Source organism: Oncorhynchus nerka, linkage group LG4 (genome assembly GCF_034236695.1).
Source record: "Oncorhynchus nerka isolate Pitt River linkage group LG4, Oner_Uvic_2.0, whole genome shotgun sequence".
In the NCBI taxonomy this organism is placed as follows: domain Eukaryota; kingdom Metazoa; phylum Chordata; class Actinopteri; order Salmoniformes; family Salmonidae; genus Oncorhynchus; species Oncorhynchus nerka.
This window is the reverse complement of record NC_088399.1, coordinates 99763580-99781027: the sequence shown is the minus strand read 5'-3', so window position 1 is coordinate 99781027 and position 17448 is coordinate 99763580. Positions and strand designations below refer to the sequence as shown.

The window sequence follows — 17448 nt, the reverse complement described above, 5'->3', positions numbered from 1 at the left end:
GGAGATGGGTATGAGGTGATGGAGATAGAGGACTAGAGGAGATGGGTATGTGGTGATGGAGGTAGAGGACTAGAGGAGATGGGTATGAGGTGATGGAGATAGAGGACTAGAGGAGATGGGTATGAGGTGATGGAGGTAGAGGAGATGGGTATGAGGTGATGGAGGTAGAGGAGATGGGTATGAGGTGATGGAGGTAGAGGAGATGGGTATGAGGTGATGGAGGTGGAGGAGATGGGTATGAGGTGATGGAGGTGGAGGAGATGGGTATGAGGTGATGGAGGTGGAGGACTAGAGGAGATGGGTATGAGGTGATGGAGGTAGAGGAGATGGGTATGAGGTGATGGAGGTGGAGGAGATGGGTATGAGGTGATGGAGGTGGAGGACTAGAGGAGATGGGTATGTGGTGATGGAGGTAGAGGACTAGAGGAGATGGGTATGAGGTGATGGAGATAGAGGACTAGAGGAGATGGGTATGTGGTGATGGAGGTAGAGGACTAGAGGAGATGGGTATGAGGTGATGGAGGTGGAGGACTAGAGGAGATGGGTATGAGGTGATGGAGGTAGAGGACTAGAGGAGATGGGTATGAGGTGATGGAGGTAGAGGACTAGAGGAGATGGGTATGTGGTGATGGAGGTAGAGGACTAGAGGAGATGGGTATGAGGTGATGGAGGTAGAGGACTAGAGGAGATGGGTATGAGGTGATGGAGATAGAGGACTAGAGGAGATGGGTATGAGGTGATGGAGATAGAGGACTAGAGGAGATGGGTATGTGGTGATGGAGGTAGAGGACTAGAGGAGATGGGTATGAGGTGATGGAGATAGAGGACTAGAGGAGATGGGTATGAGGTGATGGAGGTAGAGGAGATGGGTATGAGGTGATGGAGGTAGAGGAGATGGGTATGAGGTGATGGAGGTAGAGGAGATGGGTATGAGGTGATGGAGGTGGAGGAGATGGGTATGAGGTGATGGAGGTGGAGGAGATGGGTATGAGGTGATGGAGGTGGAGGACTAGAGGAGATGGGTATGAGGTGATGGAGGTAGAGGAGATGGGTATGAGGTGATGGAGGTGGAGGAGATGGGTATGAGGTGATGGAGGTGGAGGACTAGAGATGGAGATGGGTATGTGGTGATGGAGGTAGATAGGACTAGAGGAGATGGGTATGTGGTGATGGAGGTAGAGGACTAGAGGAGATGGGTATGAGGTGATGGAGATAGAGGACTAGAGGAGATGGGTATGTGGTGATGGATAGATAGAGGACTAGAGGAGATGGGTATGTGGTGATGGAGGTAGAGGACTAGAGGAGATGGGTATGAGGTGATGGAGGTAGAGGACTAGAGGAGATGGGTATGTGGTGATGGATAGATAGAGGACTAGAGGAGATGGGTATGTGGTGATGGAGGTAGAGGACTAGAGGAGATGGGTATGTGGTGATGGAGGTAGAGGACTAGAGGAGATGGGTATGTGGTGATGGAGGTAGAGGACTAGAGGAGATGGGTATGTGGTGATGGATAGATAGAGGACTAGAGGAGATGGGTATGTGGTGATGGAGGTAGAGGACTAGAGGAGATGGGTATGAGGTGATGGAGGTAGAGGACTAGAGGAGATGGGTATGTGGTGATGGATAGATAGAGGACTAGAGGAGATGGGTATGTGGTGATGGAGGTAGAGGACTAGAGGAGATGGGTATGTGGTGATGGAGGTAGAGGACTAGAGGAGATGGGTATGAGGTGATGGAGGTAGAGGAGATGGGTATGAGGTGATGGAGGTAGAGGAGATGGGTATGAGGTGATGGAGGTGGAGGAGATGGGTATGAGGTGATGGAGGTGGAGGAGATGGGTATGAGGTGATGGAGGTGGAGGACTAGAGGAGATGGGTATGAGGTGATGGAGGTAGAGGAGATGGGTATGAGGTGATGGAGGTGGAGGAGATGGGTATGAGGTGATGGAGGTGGAGGACTAGAGGAGATGGGTATGTGGTGATGGAGGTAGAGGACTAGAGGAGATGGGTATGAGGTGATGGAGATAGAGGACTAGAGGAGATGGGTATGTGGTGATGGAGGTAGAGGACTAGAGGAGATGGGTATGAGGTGATGGAGATAGAGGACTAGAGGAGATGGGTATGTGGTGATGGATAGATAGAGGACTAGAGGAGATGGGTATGTGGTGATGGAGGTAGAGGACTAGAGGAGATGGGTATGAGGTGATGGAGGTAGAGGACTAGAGGAGATGGGTACGTGGTGATGGATAGATAGAGGACTAGAGGAGATGGGTATGTGGTGATGGAGGTAGAGGACTAGAGGAGATGGGTATGTGGTGATGGAGGTAGAGGACTAGAGGAGATGGGTATGTGGTGATGGAGGTAGAGGACTAGAGGAGATGGGTATGTGGTGATGGAGGTAGAGGACTAGAGGAGATGGGTATGTGGTGATGGATAGATAGAGGACTAGAGGAGATGGGTATGTGGTGATGGAGGTAGAGGACTAGAGGAGATGGGTATGTGGTGATGGAGGTAGAGGACTAGAGGAGATGGGTATGTGGTGATGGAGGTAGAGGACTAGAGGAGATGGGTATGTGGTGATGGAGGTAGAGGACTAGAGGAGATGGGTATGTGGTGATGGATAGATAGAGGACTAGAGGAGATGGGTATGTGGTGATGGAGGTAGAGGACTAGAGGAGATGGGTATGTGGTGATGGAGGTAGAGGACTAGAGGAGATGGGTATGTGGTGATGGAGATAGAGGACTAGAGGAGATGGGTATGAGGTGATGGAGATAGAGGACTAGAGGAGATGGGTATGTGGTGATGGAGGTAGAGGACTAGAGGAGATGGGTATGAGGTGATGGAGATAGAGGACTAGAGGAGATGGGTATGAGGTGATGGAGGTAGAGGAGATGGGTATGAGGTGATGGAGGTAGAGGAGATGGGTATGAGGTGATGGAGGTAGAGGAGATGGGTATGAGGTGATGGAGGTGGAGGAGATGGGTATGAGGTGATGGAGGTGGAGGAGATGGGTATGAGGTGATGGAGGTGGAGGACTAGAGGAGATGGGTATGAGGTGATGGAGGTAGAGGAGATGGGTATGAGGTGATGGAGGTGGAGGAGATGGGTATGAGGTGATGGAGGTGGAGGACTAGAGGAGATGGGTATGTGGTGATGGAGGTAGAGGACTAGAGGAGATGGGTATGAGGTGATGGAGATAGAGGACTAGAGGAGATGGGTATGTGGTGATGGAGGTAGAGGACTAGAGGAGATGGGTATGAGGTGATGGAGATAGAGGACTAGAGGAGATGGGTATGTGGTGATGGATAGATAGAGGACTAGAGGAGATGGGTATGTGGTGATGGAGGTAGAGGACTAGAGGAGATGGGTATGAGGTGATGGAGGTAGAGGACTAGAGGAGATGGGTACGTGGTGATGGATAGATAGAGGACTAGAGGAGATGGGTATGTGGTGATGGAGGTAGAGGACTAGAGGAGATGGGTATGTGGTGATGGAGGTAGAGGACTAGAGGAGATGGGTATGTGGTGATGGAGGTAGAGGACTAGAGGAGATGGGTATGTGGTGATGGAGGTAGAGGACTAGAGGAGATGGGTATGTGGTGATGGATAGATAGAGGACTAGAGGAGATGGGTATGTGGTGATGGAGGTAGAGGACTAGAGGAGATGGGTATGTGGTGATGGAGGTAGAGGACTAGAGGAGATGGGTATGTGGTGATGGAGGTAGAGGACTAGAGGAGATGGGTATGTGGTGATGGAGGTAGAGGACTAGAGGAGATGGGTATGTGGTGATGGATAGATAGAGGACTAGAGGAGATGGGTATGTGGTGATGGAGGTAGAGGACTAGAGGAGATGGGTATGTGGTGATGGAGGTAGAGGACTAGAGGAGATGGGTATGTGGTGATGGAGGTAGAGGACTAGAGGAGATGGGTATGTGGTGATGGAGGTAGAGGACTAGAGGAGATGGGTATGTGGTGATGGAGATAGAGGACTAGAGGAGATGGGTATGTGGTGATGGAGGTAGAGGACTAGAGGAGATGGGTATGAGGTGATGGAGATAGAGGACTAGAGGAGATGGGTATGTGGTGATGGATAGATAGAGGACTAGAGGAGATGGGTATGTGGTGATGGAGGTAGAGGACTAGAGGAGATGGGTATGAGGTGATGGAGGTAGAGGACTAGAGGAGATGGGTATGTGGTGATGGATAGATAGAGGACTAGAGGAGATGGGTATGTGGTGATGGAGGTAGAGGACTAGAGGAGATGGGTATGTGGTGATGGATGTAGAGGACTAGAGGAGATGGGTATGTGGTGATGGAGGTAGAGGACTAGAGCAGATGGGTATGTGGTGATGGAGGTAGAGGACTAGAGGAGATGGGTATGTGGTGATGGATAGATAGAGGACTAGAGGAGATGGGTATGTGGTGATGGAGGTAGTGGACTAGAGGAGATGGGTATGTGGTGATGGAGGTAGAGGACTAGAGGAGGTGGGTATGTGGTGATGGAGGTAGAGGACTAGAGGAGATGGGTATGTGGTGATGGAGGTAGAGGACTAGAGGAGATGGGTATGTGGTGATGGAGATAGAGGACTAGAGGAGATGGGTATGAGGTGATGGAGGTAGAGGACTAGAGGAGATGGGTATGAGGTGATGGAGATAGAGGACTAGAGGAGATGGGTATGAGGTGATGGAGGTAGAGGACAAGAGGAGATGGGTATGTGGTGATGGAGGTAGAGGACTAGAGGAGATGGGTATGTGGTGATGGATAGATAGAGGACTAGAGGAGATGGGTATGTGGTGATGGAGGTAGAGGACTAGAGGAGATGGGTATGTGGTGATGGAGATAGAGGACTAGAGGAGATGGGTATGTGGTGATGGAGGTAGAGGACTAGAGGAGATGGGTATGTGGTGATGGATAGATAGAGGACTAGAGGAGATGGGTATGTGGTGATGGAGGTAGAGGACTAGAGGAGATGGGTATGTGGTGATGGAGGTAGAGGACTAGAGGAGATGGGTATGTGGTGATGGAGGTAGAGGACTAGAGGAGATGGGTATGTGGTGATGGAGGTAGAGGACTAGAGTAGATGGGTATGTGGTGATGGAGATAGAGGACTAGAGGAGATGGGTATGAGGTGATGGAGGTAGAGGACTAGAGGAGATGGGTATGAGGTGATGGATATAGAGGACTAGAGGAGATGGGTATGAGGTGATGGAGGTAGAGGACAAGAGGAGATGGGTATGTGGTGATGGAGGTAGAGGAGATGGGTATGAGGTGATGGAGGTGGAGGAGATAGGTATGTGGTGATGGAGGTAGAGGACTAGAGGAGATGGGTATGTGGTGATGGAGGTAGAGGACTAGAGGAGATGGGTATGTGGTGATGGAGATAGAGGACTAGAGGAGATGGGTATGAGGTGATGGAGGTAGAGGACTAGAGGAGATGGGTATGAGGTGATGGAGATAGAGGACTAGAGGAGATGGGTATGAGGTGATGGAGGTAGAGGACAAGAGGAGATGGGTATGTGGTGATGGAGGTAGAGGAGATGGGTATGAGGTGATGGAGGTGGAGGAGATAGGTATGTGGTGATGGAGGTAGAGGACTAGAGGAGATGGGTATGTGGTGATGGAGGTAGAGGACTAGAGGAGATGGGTATGTGGTGATGGAGGTAGAGGAGATGGGTATGAGGTGATGGAGGTGGAGGAGATAGTTATGTGGTGATGGAGGTAGAGGACTAGAGGAGATGGGTATGTGGTGATGGAGGTAGAGGACTAGAGGAGATGGGTATGTGGTGATGGAGGTAGAGGAGATGGGTATATGGTGATGGAGGTAGAGGAGATGGGTATGAGGTGATGGAGGTGGAGGAGATATGTATGTGGTGATGGAGGTAGAGGAGATGGGTATGAGGTGATGGAGGTAGAGGACTAGAGGAGATGGGTATGTGGTGATGGATAGATAGAGGACTAGAGGAGATGGGTATGTGGTGATGGAGGTAGAGGACTAGAGGAGATGGGTATGTGGTGATGGAGGTAGAGGACTAGAGGAGATGGGTATGTGGTGATGGAGGTAGAGGACTAGAGGAGATGGGTATGTGGTGATGGAGGTAGAGGACTAGAGGAGATGGGTATGTGGTGATGGAGGTAGAGGACTAGAGTAGATGGGTATGTGGTGATGGAGATAGAGGACTAGAGGAGATGGGTATGAGGTGATGGAGGTAGAGGACTAGAGGAGATGGGTATGAGGTGATGGAGATAGAGGACTAGAGGAGATGGGTATGAGGTGATGGAGGTAGAGGACAAGAGGAGATGGGTATGTGGTGATGGAGGTAGAGGAGATGGGTATGAGGTGATGGAGGTGGAGGAGATAGGTATGTGGTGATGGAGGTAGAGGACTAGAGGAGATGGGTATGTGGTGATGGAGGTAGAGGACTAGAGGAGATGGGTATGTGGTGATGGAGATAGAGGACTAGAGGAGATGGGTATGAGGTGATGGAGGTAGAGGACTAGAGGAGATGGGTATGAGGTGATGGAGGTAGAGGACAAGAGGAGATGGGTATGTGGTGATGGAGGTAGAGGAGATGGGTATGAGGTGATGGAGGTGGAGGAGATAGGTATGTGGTGATGGAGGTAGAGGACTAGAGGAGATGGGTATGTGGTGATGGAGGTAGAGGACTAGAGGAGATGGGTATGTGGTGATGGAGGTAGAGGAGATGGGTATGAGGTGATGGAGGTGGAGGAGATAGTTATGTGGTGATGGAGGTAGAGGACTAGAGGAGATGGGTATGTGGTGATGGAGGTAGAGGACTAGAGGAGATGGGTATGTGGTGATGGAGGTAGAGGAGATGGGTATATGGTGAAGGAGGAAGAGGAGATGGATATGAGGTGATGGAGGTAGAGGACTAGAGGAGATGGGTATGTGGTGATGGAGGTAGAGGAGATGGGTATGTGGTGATGGAGGTAGAGGAGATGGGTATGAGGTGATGGAGGTAGAGGAGATGGGTATGAGGTGATGGAGGTAGAGGAGATGGGTATGAGGTGATGGAGGTAGAGGAGATGGGTATGAGGTGATGGAGGTAGAGGAGATGGGTATGAGGTGATGGTGGTAGAGGAGATGGGTATGAGGTGATGGAGGTAGGGGACTAGAGGAGATGGGTATGAGGTGGAGGATGTGGAGGAGATAGGTATGTGGTGATGGAGGTAGAGGACTAGAGGAGATGGGTATGTGGTGATGGAGGTGGAGGAGATAGGTATGTGGTGATGGAGGTAGGGGACTAGAGGAGATGGGTATGAGGTGATGGATGTAGAGGAGATGGGTATGAGGTGATGGAGGTAGAGGAGATGGGTATGTGGTGATGGAGGTAGAGGAGATGGGTATGAGGTGATGGAGGTAGAGGAGATGGGTATGAGGTGATGGAGGGAGAGGAGATGGGTATGAGGTGATGGAGGTAGAGGACTAGAGGAGATGGGTATGTGGTGATGGAGGTGGAGGAGATAGGTATGTGGTGATGGAGGTAGGGGACTAGAGGAGATGGGTATGAGGTGATGGATGTAGAGGAGATGGGTATGAGGTGATGGAGGTAGAGGAGATGGGTATGAGGTGATGGAGGTAGAGGAGATGGGTATGTGGTGATGGAGGTAGAGGAGATGGGTATGAGGTGATGGAGGGAGAGGAGATGGGTATGAGGTGATGGAGGTAGAGGAGATGGGTATGTGGTGATGGAGGTAGAGGAGATGGGTATGAGGTGATGGAGGGAGAGGAGATGGGTATGAGGTGATGGAGGTAGAGGAGATGGGTATGAGGTGATGGAGGTAGAGGAGATGGGTATGGGGTGATGGAGGTAGAGGAGATGGGTATGAGGTGATGGAGGTAGAGGAGATGGGTATGAGGTGATGGTGGTAGAGGAGATGGGTATGAGGTGATGGAGGTAGGGGACTAGAGGAGATGGGTATGAGGTGATGGAGGTAGAGGAGATGGGTATGAGGTGATGGAGGTGAAGGAGATAGGTATGTGGTGATGGAGGTAGAGGAGATGGGTATGTGGTGATGGAGGTAGAGGAGATGGGTATGAGGTGATGGAGGTGGAGGAGATAGGTATGTGGTGATGGAGGTAGAGGAGATGGTATGAGGTGATGGAGGTAGAGGAGATGGGTATGAGGTGATGGAGGTAGAGGAGATGGGTATGAGGTGCTGGAGGTAGAGGAGATGGGTATGAGGTGATGGAGGTGGAGGAGATAGGTATGTGGTGATGGAGGTAGAGGAGATGGTATGAGGTGATCGAGGTAGAGGAGATGGGTATGTGGTGATGGAGGTAGAGGACTAGAGGAGATGGGTATGTGGTGATGGAGGTAGAGGAGATGGGTATGAGGTGATGGAGGTGGAGGAGATAGGTATGTGGTGATGGAGGTAGAGGAGATGGGTATGTGGTGATGGAGGTAGAGGAGATGGGTATGAGGTGATGGAGGTGGAGGAGATAGGTATGTGGTGATGGAGGTAGAGGAGATGGTATGAGGTGATGGAGGTAGAGGAGATGGGTATGTGGTGATGGAGATGGGTATGTGGTGATGGAGGTAGAGGACTAGAGGAGATGGGTATGTGTCGATGGAGGTAGAGGAGATGGGTATGAGGTGATGGAGGTGGAGGAGATAGCTATGTGGTGATGGAGGTAGAGGACTAGAGGAGATGGGTATGAGGTGATGTAGGTGGAGGAGATAGGTATGTGGTGATGGAGGTAGAGGACTAGACGAGATGGGTATGTGGTGATGGAGGTAGAGAAGATGGGTATGTGGTGATGGAGGTAGAGGATTAGAGGAGATGGGTATGTGGTGATGGAGGTAGAGGACTAGAGGAGATGGGTATGAGGTGATGGAGGTAGAGGAGATGGGTATGTGGTGATGGAGGTAGAGGAGACGGGTATGTGGTGATGGAGGTAGAGGAGATGGGTATGAGGTGATGGAGGTAGAGGAGATAGGTATGTGGTGATGGAGGTAGATGACTAGAGGAAATGGGTATGTGGTGATGGAGGTGGAGGAGATAGGTATGTGGTGATGGAGGTAGGGGACTAGAGGAGATGGGTATGAGGTGATGGATGTGGAGGAGATAGGTATGTGGTGATGGAGGTAGAGGACTAGAAGAGATGGGTATGTGGTGATGGAGGTGGAGGAGATAGGTATGTGGTGATGGAGGTAGGGGAATAGAGGAGATGGGTATGAGGTGATGGATTTGGAGGAGATAGGTATGTGGTGATGGAGGTAGAGGAGATGGTATGAGGTGATCGAGGTAGAGGAGATGGGTATGTGGTGATGGAGGTAGAGGACTAGAGGAGATGGGTATGTGGTGATGGAGGTAGAGGAGATGGGTATGAGGTGATGGAGGTGGAGGAGATAGGTATGTGGTGATGGAGGTAGAGGAGATGGGTATGTGGTGATGGAGGTAGAGGAGATGGGTATGAGGTGATGGAGGTAGAGGAGATGGGTATGAGGTGCTGGAGGAAGAGGAGATGGGTATGAGGTGATGGAGGTGGAGGAGATAGGTATGTGGTGATGGAGGTAGAGGAGATGGTATGAGGTGATCGAGGTAGAGGAGATGGGTATGTGGTGATGGAGGTAGAGGAGATGGGTATGTGGTGATGGAGGTAGGGGACTAGAGGAGATGGGTATGAGGTGATGGAGGTAGAGGAGATGGGTATGTGGTGATGGAGGTAGAGGAGATGGGTATGAGGTGATGGAGGTGGAGGAGATAGGTATGTGGTGATGGAGGTAGAGGAGATGGTATGAGGTGATGGAGGTAGAGGAGATGGGTATGTGGTGATGGAGGTAGAGGAGATGGGTATGTGGTGATGGAGGTAGAGGACTAGAGGAGATGGGTATGTGGTGATGGAGGTAGAGGAGATGGGTATGAGGTGATGGAGGTGGAGGAGATAGGTATGTGGTGATGGAGGTAGAGGACTAGAGGAGATGGGTATGAGGTGATGTAGGTGGAGGAGATAGGTATGTGGTGATGGAGGTAGAGGACTAGAGGAGATGGGTATGTGGTGATGGAGGTAGAGAAGATGGGTATGTGGTGATGGAGGTAGAGGATTAGAGGAGATGGGTATGTGGTGATGAAGGTAGATGACTAGAGGAGATGGGTATGAGGTGATGGAGGTAGAGGACTAGAGGAGATGGGTATGTGGTGATGGAGGTAGAGGAGATGGGTATGTGGTGATGGAGGTAGAGGACTAGAGGAGATGGGTATGTGGTGATGGAGGTAGAGGAGATGGCTGTGAGGTGATGGAGGTGGAGGAGATATGTATGTGGTGATGGAGGTAGAGGAGATGGGTATGAGGTGATGGAGGTAGAGGACTAGAGGAGATGGGTATGAGGTGATGGAGGTAGAGGACTAGAGGAGATGGGTATGTGGTGATGGAGGTAGAGGACTAGAGGAGATGGGTATGTGGTGATGGAGGTAGAGGAGATGGGTATGTGGTGAAGGAGGAAGAGGAGATGGATATGAGGTGATGGAGGTAGAGGACTAGAGGAGATGGGTATGTGGTGATGGAGGTAGAGGAGATGGGTATGTGGTGATGGAGGTAGAGGAGATGGGTATGAGGTGATGGAGGTAGAGGAGATGGGTATGAGGTGATGGAGGTAGAGGAGATGGGTATGAGGTGATGGAGGTAGAGGAGATGGGTATGAGGTGATGGAGGTAGAGGAGATGGGTATGAGGTGATGGTGGTAGAGGAGATGGGTATGAGGTGATGGAGGTAGGGGACTAGAGGAGATGGGTATGAGGTGGAGGATGTGGAGGAGATAGGTATGTGGTGATGGAGGTAGAGGACTAGAGGAGATGGGTATGTGGTGATGGAGGTGGAGGAGATAGGTATGTGGTGATGGAGGTAGGGGACTAGAGGAGATGGGTATGAGGTGATGGATGTAGAGGAGATGGGTATGAGGTGATGGAGGTAGAGGAGATGGGTATGAGGTGATGGAGGTAGAGGAGATGGGTATGTGGTGATGGAGGTAGAGGAGATGGGTATGAGGTGATGGAGGTAGAGGAGATGGGTATGAGGTGATGGAGGGAGAGGAGATGGGTATGAGGTGATGGAGGTAGAGGACTAGAGGAGATGGGTATGTGGTGATGGAGGTGGAGGAGATAGGTATGTGGTGATGGAGGTAGGGGACTAGAGGAGATGGGTATGAGGTGATGGATGTAGAGGAGATGGGTATGAGGTGATGGAGGTAGAGGAGATGGGTATGAGGTGATGGAGGTAGAGGAGATGGGTATGTGGTGATGGAGGTAGAGGAGATGGGTATGAGGTGATGGAGGGAGAGGAGATGGGTATGAGGTGATGGAGGTAGAGGAGATGGGTATGAGGTGATGGAGGTAGAGGAGATGGGTATGAGGTGATGGAGGTAGAGGAGATGGGTATGAGGTGATGGAGGTAGAGGAGATGGGTATGGGGTGATGGAGGTAGAGGAGATGGGTATGAGGTGATGGAGGTAGAGGAGATGGGTATGAGGTGATGGTGGTAGAGGAGATGGGTATGAGGTGATGGAGGTAGGGGACTAGAGGAGATGGGTATGAGGTGATGGAGGTAGAGGAGATGGGTATGAGGTGATGGAGGTGAAGGAGATAGGTATGTGGTGATGGAGGTAGAGGAGATGGGTATGTGGTGATGGAGGTAGAGGAGATGGGTATGAGGTGATGGAGGTGGAGGAGATAGGTATGTGGTGATGGAGGTAGAGGAGATGGTATGAGGTGATGGAGGTAGAGGAGATGGGTATGAGGTGATGGAGGTAGAGGAGATGGGTATGAGGTGCTGGAGGTAGAGGAGATGGGTATGAGGTGATGGAGGTGGAGGAGATAGGTATGTGGTGATGGAGGTAGAGGAGATGGTATGAGGTGATCGAGGTAGAGGAGATGGGTATGTGGTGATGGAGGTAGAGGACTAGAGGAGATGGGTATGTGGTGATGGAGGTAGAGGAGATGGGTATGAGGTGATGGAGGTGGAGGAGATAGGTATGTGGTGATGGAGGTAGAGGAGATGGGTATGTGGTGATGGAGGTAGAGGAGATGGGTATGAGGTGATGGAGGTGGAGGAGATAGGTATGTGGTGATGGAGGTAGAGGAGATGGTATGAGGTGATGGAGGTAGAGGAGATGGGTATGTGGTGATGGAGATGGGTATGTGGTGATGGAGGTAGAGGACTAGAGGAGATGGGTATGTGTCGATGGAGGTAGAGGAGATGGGTATGAGGTGATGGAGGTGGAGGAGATAGCTATGTGGTGATGGAGGTAGAGGACTAGAGGAGATGGGTATGAGGTGATGTAGGTGGAGGAGATAGGTATGTGGTGATGGAGGTAGAGGACTAGACGAGATGGGTATGTGGTGATGGAGGTAGAGAAGATGGGTATGTGGTGATGGAGGTAGAGGATTAGAGGAGATGGGTATGTGGTGATGGAGGTAGAGGACTAGAGGAGATGGGTATGAGGTGATGGAGGTAGAGGAGATGGGTATGTGGTGATGGAGGTAGAGGAGACGGGTATGTGGTGATGGAGGTAGAGGAGATGGGTATGAGGTGATGGAGGTAGAGGAGATAGGTATGTGGTGATGGAGGTAGATGACTAGAGGAAATGGGTATGTGGTGATGGAGGTGGAGGAGATAGGTATGTGGTGATGGAGGTAGGGGACTAGAGGAGATGGGTATGAGGTGATGGATGTGGAGGAGATAGGTATGTGGTGATGGAGGTAGAGGACTAGAAGAGATGGGTATGTGGTGATGGAGGTGGAGGAGATAGGTATGTGGTGATGGAGGTAGGGGAATAGAGGAGATGGGTATGAGGTGATGGATTTGGAGGAGATAGGTATGTGGTGATGGAGGTAGAGGACTAAAGGAGATGGGTATGAGGTGATGGAGGTGGAGGATATAGGTATGTGGTGATGTAGGTAGAGGAGATGGTATGAGGTGATCGAGGTAGAGGAGATGGGTATGTGGTGATGGAGGTAGAGGACTAGAGGAGATGGGTATGTGGTGATGGAGGTAGAGGAGATGGGTATGAGGTGATGGAGGTGGAGGAGATAGGTATGTGGTGATGGAGGTAGAGGAGATGGGTATGTGGTGATGGAGGTAGAGGAGATGGGTATGAGGTGATGGAGGTAGAGGAGATGGGTATGAGGTGCTGGAGGTAGAGGAGATGGGTATGAGGTGATGGAGGTGGAGGAGATAGGTATGTGGTGATGGAGGTAGAGGAGATGGTATGAGGTGATCGAGGTAGAGGAGGAGATGGGTATGTGGTGATGGAGGTAGAGGAGATGGGTATGTGGTGATGGAGGTAGGGGACTAGAGGAGATGGGTATGAGGTGATGGAGGTAGAGGAGATGGGTATGTGGTGATGGAGGTAGAGGAGATGGGTATGAGGTGATGGAGGTGGAGGAGATAGGTATGTGGTGATGGAGGTAGAGGAGATGGTATGAGGTGATGGAGGTAGAGGAGATGGGTATGTGGTGATGGAGGTAGAGGAGATGGGTATGTGGTGATGGAGGTAGAGGACTAGAGGAGATGGGTATGTGGTGATGGAGGTAGAGGAGATGGGTATGAGGTGATGGAGGTGGAGGAGATAGGTATGTGGTGATGGAGGTAGAGGACTAGAGGAGATGGGTATGTGGTGATGGAGGTAGAGAAGATGGGTATGTGGTGATGGAGGTAGAGGACTAGAAGAGATGGGTATGTGGTGATGGAGGTGGAGGAGATAGGTATGTGGTGATGGAGGTAGGGGAATAGAGGAGATGGGTATGAGGTGATGGATTTGGAGGAGATAGGTATGTGGTGATGGAGGTAGAGGACTAAAGGAGATGGGTATGAGGTGATGGAGGTGGAGGATATAGGTATGTGGTGATGTAGGTAGAGGAGATGGTATGAGGTGATCGAGGTAGAGGAGATGGGTATGTGGTGATGGAGGTAGAGGACTAGAGGAGATGGGTATGTGGTGATGGAGGTAGAGGAGATGGGTATGAGGTGATGGAGGTGGAGGAGATAGGTATGTGGTGATGGAGGTAGAGGAGATGGGTATGTGGTGATGGAGGTAGAGGAGATGGGTATGAGGTGATGGAGGTAGAGGAGATGGGTATGAGGTGCTGGAGGTAGAGGAGATGGGTATGAGGTGATGGAGGTGGAGGAGATAGGTATGTGGTGATGGAGGTAGAGGAGATGGTATGAGGTGATCGAGGTAGAGGAGATGGGTATGTGGTGATGGAGGTAGAGGAGATGGGTATGTGGTGATGGAGGTAGGGGACTAGAGGAGATGGGTATGAGGTGATGGAGGTAGAGGAGATGGGTATGTGGTGATGGAGGTAGAGGAGATGGGTATGAGGTGATGGAGGTGGAGGAGATAGGTATGTGGTGATGGAGGTAGAGGAGATGGTATGAGGTGATGGAGGTAGAGGAGATGGGTATGTGGTGATGGAGGTAGAGGAGATGGGTATGTGGTGATGGAGGTAGAGGACTAGAGGAGATGGGTATGTGGTGATGGAGGTAGAGGAGATGGGTATGAGGTGATGGAGGTGGAGGAGATAGGTATGTGGTGATGGAGGTAGAGGACTAGAGGAGATGGGTATGTGGTGATGGAGGTAGAGAAGATGGGTATGTGGTGATGGAGGTAGAGGATTAGAGGAGATGGGTATGTGGTGATGAAGGTAGATGACTAGAGGAGATGGGTATGAGGTGATGGAGGTAGAGGACTAGAGGAGATGGGTATGTGGTGATGGAGGTAGAGGAGATGGGTATGTGGTGATGGAGGTAGAGGACTAGAGGAGATGGGTATGTGGTGATGGAGGTAGAGGAGATGGCTGTGAGGTGATGGAGGTAGAGGAGATGGGTATGAGGTGATGGAGGTAGAGAACTAGAGGAGATAGGTATGTAGTGATGGAGGTAGAGGACTAGAGGAGATGGGTATGAGGTGATGGAGGTAGAGGAGATGGGTATGAGGTGATGGAGGTAGAGGAGATGGGTATGTGGTGATGGAGGTAGAGGAGATAGGTATGAGGTGATGGAGGTAGAGGAGATGGGTATGAGGTGATGGAGGTAGAGGAGATGGGTATGAGGTGATGGTGGTAGAGGAGATGGGTATGAGGTGATGGAGGTAGAGGAGATGGGTATGAGGTGATGGAGGTAGAGGAGATGGGTATGTGGTGATGGAGGTAGGGGACTAGAGGAGATGGGTATGAGGTGATGGATGTGGAGGAGATATGTATGTAATGGAACCCTATTCTCTACACTCCTACACTCCTTTACCCTGTATCCCTCCCTCTGTTTCTACACTCCTTTACCCTGTATCCCTCCCTCTGTTTCTACACTCCTTTATCCTGTATCCCTCCCTCTGTTTCTACACTCCTTTATCCTGTATCCCTCCCTCTGTTTCTACACTCCTTTACCCTGTATCCCTCCCTCTGTTTCTACACTCCTTTATCCTGTATCCCTCCCTCTACACTCCTTTATCCTGTATCCCTCCCTCCCTCTACACTCCTTTACCCTGTATCCCTCCCTCTGTTTCTACACTCCTTTATCCTGTATCCCTCCCTCTACACTCCTTTACCCTGTATCCCTCCCTCTGTATCTACACTCCTTTACCCTGTATCCCTCCCTCTGTTTCTACACTCCTTACCCTGTATCCCTCCCTCTACACTCCTTTATCCTGTATCCCTCCCTCTGTTTCTACACTCCTTTATCCTATATCCCTCCCTCTGTTTCTACACTCATTTACCCTGTATCCCTCCCTCTGTTTCTACACTCCTTTACCCTGTATCCCTCCCTCTACACTCCTTTACCCTGTATCCCTCCCTCTGTTTCTACACTCCTTTATCCTATATCCCTCCCTCTGTTTCTACACTCCTTTACCCTGTATCCCTCCCTCTGTTTCTACACACCTTTACCCTGTATCCCTCCCTCTACACTTCTTTACCCTGTATCCCTCCCTCTGTTTCTACACTCCTTTATCCTGTATCCCTCCCTCTACACTCCTTTACCCTGTATCCCTCCCTCTGTATCTACACTCCTTTACCCTGTATCCCTCCCTCTGTTTCTACACTCCTTTATCCTGTATCCCTCCCTCTACACTCCTTTACCCTGTATCCCTCCCTCTGTTTCTACACTCCTTTACCCTGTATCCCTCCCTCTGTTTCTACACTCCTTACCCTGTATCCCTCCCTCTGTTTCTACACTCCTTTATCCTGTATCCCTCCCTCTGTTTCTACACTCCTTTACCCTGTATCCCTCTCTCTGTTTCTACACTCCTTTACCCTGTATCCCTCCCTCTACACTCCTTTACCCTGTATCCCTCCCTCTACACTCCTTCACCCTGTATCCCTCCCTCTGTTTCTACACTCCTTTATCCTGTATCCTCCCTCTACACTCCTTTATCCTGTATCCCTCCCTCTACACTCCTTTATCCTGTATCCCTACCTTGGAGAAGAGAGGAACCTGTGACTTTGCAGAACAACTGTTGCAGAAGATAAGTTGACCGCTGTACTCCAACAAGTGTATAACAACTAGGAGCACTACTTACACACTGATATCTTGTGATGATTGTCTTTACTGGGCATCATCTTGACTCCTCTGGACTTCAGCTCTGTCATCTTCTTCACTGTGGAGACCAGAGGATAATGTACAGTCAGTACTGTAGAGACCAGAGGATAATGTACAGTCAGGTTCACTGTTTAATCAGTACTGTAGAGACCAGAGTCTGGGGAGTAAGATCCTACCAGGAACACAATAGGAAGGGGAGTAAGATCCTACCAGGAACACAATAGGAAGGGGAGTAAGATCCTACCAGGAACACAATAGGAAGGGGAGTAAGATCCTACCAGGAACACAATAGGAAGGGGAGTAAGATCCTACCAGGAACACAATAGGAAGGAGAGTAAGATCCTATTAGGAACAGGAACACAATAGGAAGCGTGGCTGAGGTGCACCCGTGACCGGCTCGGAAACCAGATTGCACAGCGGAGAAGGTACGGTGGGATTCGAGATGGTCAGTGACCTGTTTGTGACCTGTTTGTTGACTTGGCTTTCGAAGACCTTAGATAGGCAGGGCAGGATGGATATAGGTCTATAGCAGTTTGGGTCCAGGGTGTCTCCCCCTTTGAAGAGGGGGATGACTGCGGCAGCTTTCCAATCCTTGGGGATCTCAGACGATATGAAAGAGAGGTTAAACAGGCTGGTAATAGGGGTTGCGACAATGGCGGCAGATAGTTTCAGAAATAGAGGGTCCAGATTGTCAAGCCCAGCTGATTTGTACGGGTCTAGGTTTTGCAGCTCTTTCAGAACATCTGCTATCTGGATTTGGGTAAAGGAGAACCTGGAGAGGCTTGGGCGAGGAGCTGCGGGGGGGGCGGAGCTGTTGGCCGAGGTTGGAGTAGCCAGGCGGAAGGCATGGCCAGCCAGCCGTTGAGAAGTGCTTATTGAAGCTTTCGATAATCGTGGA

The 17448-nt window shown here is 50.7% G+C and overlaps 1 protein-coding gene across 1 annotated transcript in view; it reads right to left on the bottom strand.

The window, feature by feature from the left end:
• LOC115127591 (CUB and sushi domain-containing protein 2-like) overlaps positions 1–17448 on the bottom strand; it is a 967797-nt gene that overhangs the window by 508612 nt on the left and 441737 nt on the right. The window contains 1 exon segment of the mRNA XM_065018162.1: positions 16531–16608. Within this exon segment, the coding sequence (XP_064874234.1) occupies positions 16531–16608 (78 nt within the window).